This window comes from Podarcis gaigeae (assembly GCF_964106915.1).
Source record: "Podarcis gaigeae genome assembly, chromosome: 2".
Classification (NCBI taxonomy): domain Eukaryota; kingdom Metazoa; phylum Chordata; class Lepidosauria; order Squamata; family Lacertidae; genus Podarcis; species Podarcis gaigeae.
Genome location: NC_139679.1, coordinates 116,403,629 through 116,414,754, shown reverse-complemented (window position 1 = coordinate 116,414,754; position 11,126 = coordinate 116,403,629). Strand labels below are relative to the sequence as shown.

Genomic DNA, 11,126 nt, shown 5'->3' with positions numbered 1-11,126 from the left:
CTTTGAAAGAAGAAGATGTTGCACAAGCAATAGAAAAGGTTTTCAGAATAAAAATAAGACCCAAACAAAATAAATTGAAAAAGGTCCCAGGAGATTGCTTAGTGATCTTTAAATCGATAGAGCTGAGAAACATAATTCTGAGAGAAAGCTATCAGAAGAAACTCGTAATTGATGGAAGACCAATCATCATATTTAAAGAAATACCGATTAGGCTCCTTCGTAAGAGGGAAGGCTACAAACAACTAGTCAACACCCTGAAAAAGAATGGTATACAACACAGATGGGAATTCCCAGAAGGGATTTCCTTTTTTTACAAGGAAAAAAGATTTAAGATTACCGAAAGTCAGGAAGTCAGTAAATTTTTACGCAGATATGAGAAAGATCTTGGGAGGATGGAGGAAAGATTTGGAGGGAGGGGTAGAGAGAAGGAGGAGAGAGGTGGTGAGGGATTGGGGGGAGGGGGGGAGAGGGATCTAGGGGGGGAAGAGGTGGGAGAGGGGGAAGGGGGTGAGACAGGAGAGGAGGAAGTAGGTGAGGAAGAAGAAGAAACAGAAAGCAAAACCACCCGAATTTAATCTAGCAAAAACCCAAATCGGTAAATTACTGACTTATTAGTAGATAAAAACAAGAATGAATCTTAAAATTTTAACATGGAATGTAAACGGTTTGAATGACAAAACAAAAAGGAATAAAATTGTAAATACCTTGAAAAAGAAAAAATTGGATGTAATTTGTATGCAAGAGACCCATGTGGCCAAAAAGCACAAACATGTCTTGTCAAACAAGAATCTAGGAACGGAATTCATAAGCTCCACGGCAGAGAAAAAAAAAGGAGTAGTAACATATGTCAATGAAAAATGGGAACCTAAACTGATCTACAAAGATGAAGAAGGTAGGATACTAGGGGTGCAAATCAGTTTTCAGGGGGAAAAGATTAATGTGGTAAATATATATGCCCCAAACTCAGATAGGCCAGAATTCTTTAAGAAACTAGAACAAATTTTAATAAAATTAGAAAGCAATAGGACGATACTATTGGGAGACTTCAACGCAGTGCCAACACTAGAATTTGACAGACAAACAGAAAAGAAAAAACGAAAACAAGGGAAGCTACCAAAATCATTCCAAGATTTGGAAGAAAACATGGACTTAATAGACATATGGAGACACAAACACCCAACAGAAAAGCAGTTTACATTTTTCTCAGAGGTACATAAAAGTTGGGGTAGAATAGACCAAATTTGGATTTCGAGGGAACTTACCTTAAGGGCCTCAAAATGTGAAATCCAACCGAGAACCCTCTCAGACCACAACTCAATAACATTGGAAGTAAAAGGGGCAACGCAGGGTGGTTTCAGATGGAGGTTAAATGAATATCTATTAGACAATGAGGAGGTTACGGAAAAAGCCAAAGCCACTTTAAAAGAGTATTTTGATCTGAATCTCAATACGGCAACGAATTTAGAAGTGGTATGGGATGCTAGTAAGGCGGTTCTAAGAGGTTTCTTCATCCAACAAAATAGTTACAAGAAGAAAATAAGACAGCAAAAGACAGAAGAAATTATTAGACAGCTAAGGGAATCTGAGAAGAAACTAACAGAGAACCCGAAAGATGAACAAAGTATACAATCAATAAAATTATTACAAACACAATATTCGATGTTGACGAATCAGGAAATTGAATGGAAAATCAAGCAAATGAGGCAAAGATATTTCGAATCGGCAAATAAAATTGGAAAACTTCTAGCTTGGCAACTGAGGAAAAGACAAAAGCAAAATGTGATAAATAAAATAAAAGTAGAGGAAGAGTTGATAGAAGACCCAAAAAGGATACAAAATAATTTTCTCAAATTCTATGAGGAGCTATACAAAAAAGGAGAAGAAGACCCAATCAAAATAGAAAAGTATCTTGAGAACTGTAAAGGAAAGACTGTAACGGATGAAGAAAGACTTCAATTGAACAGACCCATAAGAATAGAAGAGATTCAGAATGCGATCAAAAAAATGAAACCAGGGAAAGCACCGGGACCGGATGGTTTATCGGCAAAATACTATAAAGTCTTGGGAAATCAACTGGCACCAGCACTTTGCGAGACCATGAACAATATTTTAAGAGGAGGAAAAATACCTGAGTCCTGGAGGGAGGCCTTTATAACGTTAATTCCAAAACCGGACACAGATAGACTGAACATCAAGAACTATAGGCCAATATCCCTATTAAACAATGATTATAAAATATATGCGGATATTATGGCAAACAGATTGAAAAAGTGCTTAACAAATTTAATCCATAAAGACCAGGCGGGTTTCCTGCCGAACAGGTTTATGAAGGATAACGTGAGACATATCATAAACATAATTGAATATTTGGGGATTAATAATGAAGTTCCAGCGGCTCTGATGTTTATAGATGCCGAAAAGGCATTCGATAATGTTTCTTGGTCGTTTTTAATAAAATCCATGGAGAGGGCAGGAATAGAGGGCGAATTTCTGAAGGGAATACAGGCAATATACTCAGTCCAAACTGTCAAATTAGTAATAAACAATAATCTTACAAACACATTTAAAATTGAGAAGGGAACAAGGCAAGGATGCCCTCTCTCCCCGCTCTTATTCATCATGGTATTAGAAGTACTGGCGAATAAAATAAGATCGACATCGGAAATACAAGGAATTAAAATAGGACTGAAGGAGTACAAATTAAAAGCCTATGCGGACGACCTGATGTTATCCTTGGAAGAACCGCAAGAAAGTATGGGCAAAGCGCTGGAGATATTAGAAGAATATGGCAAGCTATCCGGATTCAAATTGAACAAATTAAAGACAAAAATGCTGACAAAGAACCTGGGAAATGAGCAAAATGAAAAATTAGAGAGAAATCATGGAATAAAGGTGGTAAAAAAAAATAAAATATTTAGGAATATGGCTCACACCAAAAAACATAAATTTAATTGAAGACAATTATTCGACAACATGGAATGAAATTAAAAAAGACCTAGACATTTGGAATAGAATTAACCTCTCGTGGCTGGGCAGGATGGAGGTAATAAAAATGAATGTTCTTCCAAAGATGCTGTTCTTATTCCAGAACATACCTGTAATCAGGGGACCTAGACTATTCAAGGACTGGCAGAAAACCCTTTCAAGATTCATATGGCAGGGAAAGAGGCCTAGGATTAGATTTAAATTACTCACGGACCGAAAGGAGAGAGGGGGAGAGAGGGGGCAGTTCCCAATCTAAAATTGTATTATGAAGCTGCTTGTCTCTGCTGGGTTAAAGACTGGATAACCTTGGAAAATAATGACCTATTGGATTTGGAAGGGGCAGACAACAGGTTTGGCTGGCATGCCTACCTGTGGGCAAATAAAGAGAAAGTGCACAGAGGGTTCTCAAGCCACATTATCAGGGGCCCACTGTATGAAGTGTGGGGAAAAAACAAAAAACTGCTGGAATGGAGAGTACCTTGGTGGCTATCCCCAACAAACATCCTAATAAACAAAAAAATAAACACGGAGGAGCAAAAATTGACTTACGAAGATTTATTGATTAGATCAGAAGACAGCTGGAAACTAAGACCGTATGAAGAACTAAAGGGAAAGATGACAGGCTGGCTACAGTATCATCAAATCAACGCAATTTGGTCGGAGGATAAAAAAATTGGAATGAATGAAAAAAAATCAAAATTTCAGATTGAGATAATTGAAAGTAATTCTAAATTATTGTCTAAAATGTATAAAATATGATTGGACTGGGATACAAAAGATGAAGAAATTAAAGAAGTTATGGTTAAATGGGCAATAGACTTGGGGCATAACATAGAATATGAAAAATGGACAAAATTGTGGAATGAGGGAATTAAATTTACGGCGAGTGCTGCAATCAGAGAAAACCTAGAGAAGATGATATATAGATGGTATATAACACCAGAAAAACTAAGTAGGATATATAAGAATGGAAATAAGGCTTGCTGGAGATGTAAAACAAAAGAGGGTAATTTCATACATATGTGGTGGGCATGTGAGGAAATAAAGAAATTTTGGGACATGATATATAATGAGTTAAAAAAAATATTTAGATACACATTCCCTAAAAAACCAGAGGCCTTCCTACTAGGTATTATTGGAGAAGAAATTAGGAAAGAAGATAAAATTTTATTTCAATATTCAACAGCAGCGGCCAGAATGTTAATTGCCCAAAACTGGAAAAGCATAAATATACCAACGGTGAGGGAATGGCAAACGAAATTATTCGATTTTGTCGAATTGGCAAAAATGACGCAGAGAATTAGAAACCAAAAGAATACAAAGTTAATTGATGACTGGATTAAATTTATGACATATATTGAAGGTAATCATAGAAACCTACCAACTATAGCAGGACTGTTATAAAACTTCCGATGTAAAAATTAATAACCAATACCAGTTGTAAAAATGAAACTTTTAAAATTAGAAACCCGAAATCAGGAGGGAAGGAAGTCAGACAGTGTGTATTATGTATTAGTTTTTATTTTTCTGTATTTTTCACGCTTTTTTTTCCCTTTTTGTTTTGGTGCCTTTAATGTATTTGTGTGTTTTTTTTCTTTTCCTTGTGTGTATGTGATAAGTGAAACTCAATAAAAAGATTAAAAAAAAAAAAGAACTTTGCTTCAGGATGAGAACAGAAATTGTGTGGCAGCAGGAGGAGGCCCCATTAGCTAAAGTGGCGCTTCAGGTTAAGAACCGTTTCAGGTTAAGAACAGACCTCCAGAACAAATTAAGTACTTAACCTGAGGTACCACTGTATTCATGGAGGAGAGGGCTCCCTATGGATGTTAGCTATGATGGTTGTGCTCTGCCTCCACAGTTAAAAGCAGTAATTTTTCCAAACCCCAGTTGATGGAAGCTGCAGCAGGGGTGAGAGCTCTTTTGCTCAAATCCTGCTTGTGAGTTTCCCATAGGCATCTTGTCAGCCACTGTGAGGGCAAAATGCTGCACTAGGTGAGCCACTGACCTGATCCAGCAGGCTCTTATGTTCTTATTTCTGACCTTGAAATAAATAACTTGAGACAACTCTGGATGGAATTGTTTATTGAGCACCCATCCTGATTTGCTTCATTAATGTCTTCCTGTTAATGATTCAAAACAAAACAAAATTCCTTCCAGTAGCACCTTAAAGACCAACTAAGTCTAACTTAGTTGGTCTTTAAGGTGCTACTGGAAGGAATTTTGTTTTGTTTTGACTATGGCAGACCAACACGGCTACCTATCTGTAACTGTTAATGATTCAGTCATCCCATAATTTTCAATGCCTTTCCCCTTCATTTTCCTAACTCCCCAAAATCTCTTAAATGTAACGACGTGGATTTCTTCTGCTAAACTGGTAGCATCTTGGTAAAAAGTTCTGCTTTTTCCAAGGCAATTGTATGCCCTCTCTTCAAAGGAACGATGTTCCCCCTGACCTTGTGATATTTGCAATCTTCTGAATAGGCCCAAATATTTACTGTCCGAATGGATACATCTCTGTGTGTGTTGCAGTGCAATACACAAAACTTTTTTTTAAAAAAGAAAGGCGTGGGGGGGGGGGAGAGAAAGAGAGAAGCTACACCGGTCTAACTCCTGCCTGCACCCAAAAGGACCACAGCAGCAGCCGTTCAAGAGATCGAGGTGTGTGGCTGCAAAGACCCTCCCCTTTCCTCCCCAATGGAGGCCTGAAGCCGTTTGTCCATTCTTTCCCCGAGAATGAGATCCCAAGGGTTAAATCAACAGAGCTGCATTTGCACAGAGAGGCCTGGACAGCTGAGAAGGAAGCTGCCCATGGCCTTTTCCTGTAGCTGATAGTAAACTGGGTGGTTTGTGGTGCTTCCTACCCCTTCGTGGATTTTTAAATATATATATATATATACATATATTTAAATATTGCTAGCCTCCGGGCGATTTGGACTGCAGAGATTTCTTGAAAAGGAGGTTGCATCACCAAGGCGGCGGCTGGCTGGTGCAGGGAAAGAGAAAGAGGTGCGTGGATGGAGATGGAAGAGGAAAGGGGCGGTTGGGGGAAAGGAGAAGCTCTCCCTGCAAAGGAGGCATTTGAAATGACACAGGAGAAGGCAGTGCGAAGGGGGAAACTGCTAACAGCATCCTGATCTCCTTTCCCTCCTGCCTGCCTGCCACTCACCAGAATGCAAACCGAGGAGGGAGAAGTGGACTAGATCTGCTGCTCTGAAACAAAAGGGCTTTTCTACCCAACTGCATTATTCTCACCGAAGTTAACAGGCTAGCTCTTAGTAGAAGTAACTCTGGGATGCTGTCCCTAGTTGGTATGTGGCTTCATAATAAATTGAGCAATGAATTGTGCATCCAGAGAGAGAGAGAGATCTTTATGGATTTAGCATCCTTGCATGTAGTGTGACCTATTTATTTTGCAGGGCTTAGCTCCTGTGCTTCTAACAGAAGCTTGCTCTGGAGAATATCTTACAGTGAAGGAGGGTGGAGAGCCTGGGGCCCTCCTCCAGATCAGGCCCAGCAAGCAAAGCCAGGGATGATGGGAGTTGTAGTCTAGCAACATCTGGAGGGCCATAGCTACCCAAGCCCTGATCTATACATATGTATTTATTTGTTTAAATGTTTGTAGACAGTCCACACATATAAAATATCTAGGTGGTGCACAGCAGGTACTATAAAACCCAAGATCTCATGAAAGCACTACTAAATGATTGTAAATATGTCTTTCCATTGTATTTATATATCGCTTGCATTTCATTTGCGCTTTTGTATGACGCTGCCCCTGTCAGTTTTTGACAAAGGACACTCTGGAAATAAAGGAAACAATTTCACTTGTTTGTTTCAGAACGCTTTTGAGTGGCACCGCAGCGATTTTCCTGCGAAATGGAGAACTGGGTTCAGGATCGAGGGCCAGAGATCTGTGCTCAGGTTGTGGCCCTGGCAGAGGATTTCCTACTGAGGCAGCAGGAGAATGAGAGATGGGGCATGCAGGTGAGAGGGAAGGAATTCACTCTCCATGGATGCTTTTCTCACACCTACATTGCAGTTTTTGAAGTGTTTGGGGGGGGGGAATTCTATCAGGGTCCCACCAAGATTGGTGGGGAGGGGGGCAAGTGTATTCTGTAATATGTCATTGGGCTTACCCACACTATATATTTCTAGCACTTTTATACTACTCTAATTGTCAGGGTTTCCCCTAAACCCTGGGAATTGTAGTTTGTTAAGGCAGGGACGCGGGTGGTGCTGTGGGTAAAACCTCAGTGGCTAGGACTTGCCGATTGCATGGTTGGCGGTTTGAATCCCCGCGGCGGGGTGAGCTCCCGTCTTTCAGTCCCAGCTCCTGCCCACCTAGCAGTTCGAAAGCACCCTTAAGTGCAAGTAGATAAATAGGTACCACTTTATAGCGGGAAGGTAAACAGCGTTTCCGTGTGCTGCGCTGGTGCCGGCTCACCAGAGCAGCTTCGTCACGCTGGCCACGTGACCCGGAAGTGTCTCCGGACAGCGCTGGCCCCCGGCCTCTTAAGTGAGATGGGCGCACAACCCTAGAGTTGGACACGACTGGCCCGTACGGGCAGGGGTACCTTTACCTTTACCTTTAAGGCAGGGGTAACCCAGTTGGATGGGCGATATATAAGTAATAAATTACTGTATTGTTATAAGGGTGTTGAGAATTGTTAGGAGAAACCCCTCTGATTCCCCTCACAGAACTACAATTTCCAGAGTTCCTTTGGATAGAGGATTGATTGTAAAAGCTCTTGAAATCTGTAGTGTGGGTGTGCCCATTGATGCAAAAATGGTGTATTAGTGATGGATTCATACTGGACCATCCATCGTTCTGCTTTATAAACTGTTCTGTGATCCTTCCACAATGTTACCGCATTATTGCTGTGTGGAGCGGGACTCTTGCACTGTAAAAAGTGGGACCCAGAAACCCACACTGGAACATATGTGGTATAAAAACTTACAGGAGTTCAGCAGGAAGCTACAGGACATGCACTGATTGGAAACGAAGAAGCATGCCTGTCCCAAACTTTCACTGTACTGTATTGAAACTGGCATTGTGTGTGACTGCCCTAAGACCATAATGAGTGCAAGTCAAGGACTTCTCTATATAACAGTCCATTGCTTAGACAGAATTGCTCAGGACTTTCAGGGGTTAAAGGCACGTCAGATTTGGCTGCCTCAAAACAATTAACTAAATCAGCATCTTCTTTCTGTTCTTGGGCAAAACTATGTTTTTGGTTTTTTATAAAAGGAACCAGGAGGGCTTCATTTCTCCCCTCAGAGATCTGTTCCTCAGCTCTGCCTCCTTTGGCAACAGTAGCATTCCCCTCAGCATCAGGTGACTGTTTACCCCCCTTTGAGCGAGTAACTACAAAAGAACTCTGTACATGCTCTAAGAGATCCCATCTGATCAGCACAGCAGTAGGAATCTCCGCAGAAATAGCAACCTGCCACTTCCCTGACCAATCTTGGAACTTAACATGGATTTCTGCAACTGGTAATACCTCAGGGTGTTTTGAAATTCCTTTTAATCGCATAACTTTTCCTGGAATTATTTTGGTGGGACAGATTATCTCTGGGTGGACTATAGTGACTTGCGAACCTGTATCTTTTAACCCTAGAAATCTCCTCCCTTCAATCCAAATATTTTCCCCAGCATTTTTCAAAAGAAGATTGTCTTGTTTAATAGCATAGCAATGTGCCACTCTAGCCTCCACCACTTCAGCAGGCTTCGGCCTATTCTGACTAGCTTGGCTCTCCTCAGCTGCTTTGATACAATAGGTTTTTTCGGAGGGCTAATATCATTTGGGGTCACGATTATTCATGTAAAAAGTTGCCTTTTAAAAAAACACACATGAGAGACACCTTTCTGTTTCTAAAACTTTCTGCTCCTGTCTGACTCACGTTTATTAATGTTTAACTGCAGGCATTGGCCACAGACCTTTCTGATACTGAGCTGCCTCCCTCAGACACTGAGCAGGAGCAGAGCTTAAAGCAGGAAGAAGATGAGGACACGGTTTCACTCGGTAAGGATTTATTTAATTCCATGCCTGAAGGTTTCATTAGCTGCAACACCATAAAGCTCAAGGGTTGGATTCATCACTTCAAGGTTTTCTGCTTCTCTCAGCAGGTGATGGAAAGGAGGGTGAAATTGAGGAGAACGACAACCTTGTGCAGGAAGATTTTGAGGCTCTTGGAGGAGACAACTGGGACATCCTTGAGACGGGAGAAACATCTGGAAGCCGCCAGGGCTCAGATGGCCACAAGAAACAGAAGGACATCCCTATTCCGCCTTATGACCAGGGCCCCTGGGATCTGAAAGAGCCCAGGATCCGGGCAAGGATCTACAACTATGGGGGGTTGAAGATGTGCATGGACTGTGGGAAAACCTTCAAGCAGAGCTCGAGCTTGTACAGGCACCGGAGACTTCACACTGGAGAGAAACCGTATGGCTGCCCACAGTGTGGCAAAAGTTTCAGCCGGAAGTCCCACCTCATTGCACATGAGAGAACCCACACAGGGGAGAAGCCCTACGACTGCGCAGAGTGCGGCAAGAGCTTCAGCCGGAAGTCCCACTTAATCACGCATGAGAGGATCCACACAGGGGAGAAGCCGTACAAATGTGGGGAGTGCGGGAAATGCTTCAGCCAGAGCTCAGCCCTCGTGGCTCATGAGAGGTCCCACACCGGTGAGAAACCCTTCACCTGCCCGGACTGCGGGAAGAACTTCCACCGGAGGTCGGGCCTTTCAGCGCACGAGAGGACCCACACGGGGGAGAAGCCGTACAAATGCACAGAATGTGGGAAGAGTTTCAGCCAGAGCTCGGGCCTTTTGGCCCATGAGAGGACCCATACTGGAGAGAAGCCGTACCGGTGCACCGAGTGCGGGAAAAGCTTTTGTGAACGCACAGCTCTCGTTAGACATTTGAGAACCCACACGGGGGAGAAACCATACACGTGTGCAGAGTGTGGGAAGAGCTTCAGCCAGAGCTCGGGTCTCCTGGCACACGAGCGCACCCACACAGGGGAGAAACCATACAAATGCTCCGACTGTGGGAAGAGCTTTGGGCACCGCTCTGACCTTCTACGACATCAGAGAATCCTCAAAAGAGGGAAGCCATATAAATGCTCCGAGTGTGGGAAATGTTTTGGACGGGGCTCCGATCTCCTCCAGCACCAGCAAATCCACACAGGGGAGAAGCCATATAAATGCTCCCACTGTGGAAAGTATTTCAGCTGGCGGTCAAATCTTATTAAGCATGAGAGAATCCACACAAAGGTGAAAACTTACAAATGCACAGCCTGAGTGCTACGTCTTCTGTCTTAGGACATGAAAGAATCCACACAGACTGGTTGTGGTACTAAAGGCTCCAGCTGTGTAAATCACAGAAAGTGTTCCTGGCTGAATGTCAATAAATGTGATTTGGGGGCGGGGGGGTAGGATCTAAATGAAAGTGGGGAAGAAGAGAAACCCTCATTGGAGGAGCAGCTTCAGTCTTGGGTTGTGTGTTATTAGAAGTCAGAGAATCTATGCTGGAGAAAGGATTGTATCCTTTGCCCTGGCTAACCCGGAATTTCCCATCCATATCTCCCAATGGTGTAATTTCCAAAGAGTCTGGTTCAGTTGCTGGAAACAGTAGAAGAATTGTAAAACTGGTAGTAATTGTCAGTCCTTTTGCCCCCAGCTCTTAAAATTCTGTTCCAAGTCCTAGTCTAGAAATGTTCTTGATACAACATTTTTTAATAAGAATGGTGGGGAAATTCCACTACTGTATACATACATACATACATACATATATATATATATATATATATATATGCTTTCGTAGATTTTCACGGGTACAGGAATGCAGGTTTTGGTGTCCTCGGGTGTCCTCCATAAACACAATATCAAAACAGCCTTTTGCACCAACCAAAAAATAGCCAATATCCTCAGAAACCCCAAGGATAAAATCCAGTTGGAAAACCAAGGGATCTATGAAATACCCTGCAAAGTCTGCCCAGCCACGTACATTGGACAAACAAACAGACGAATAAATGCACGTATCGCAGAACACAAGAATGCCGTCAAAAAAGAAGAAAAAACTTCCTCTCTTTTCCAACACATGAAAGAAACAGGACACGAAATTAATTTTGCAGATTCCA

At 42.1% G+C, this 11,126-nt stretch overlaps 1 protein-coding gene across 2 annotated transcripts; it reads left to right on the top strand.

Moving 5' to 3' along the window:
- Nucleotides 1-5,249: 5,249 nt before the first annotated feature.
- LOC310837727 (uncharacterized protein) lies at nucleotides 5,250-10,758 on the top strand. 2 transcript variants are annotated; one of them, XM_083724753.1, is made up of 4 exons: nucleotides 5,250-5,991; nucleotides 6,824-6,969; nucleotides 8,909-9,008; nucleotides 9,113-10,758. In XM_083724753.1, exons 2-4 carry the CDS (start codon nucleotides 6,862-6,864, stop codon nucleotides 10,285-10,287), a joined length of 1,383 nt encoding a protein of 460 aa, XP_083580879.1. In that variant the 5' UTR covers nucleotides 5,250-5,991; nucleotides 6,824-6,861; the 3' UTR covers nucleotides 10,288-10,758. The 2 variants fall into 2 exon arrangements, with proteins under 2 accessions (XP_083580879.1, XP_083580878.1); XM_083724752.1 differs by having other exon boundaries at nucleotides 9,110-10,758.
- The last annotated feature ends 368 nt before the right edge of the window (nucleotides 10,759-11,126 follow it).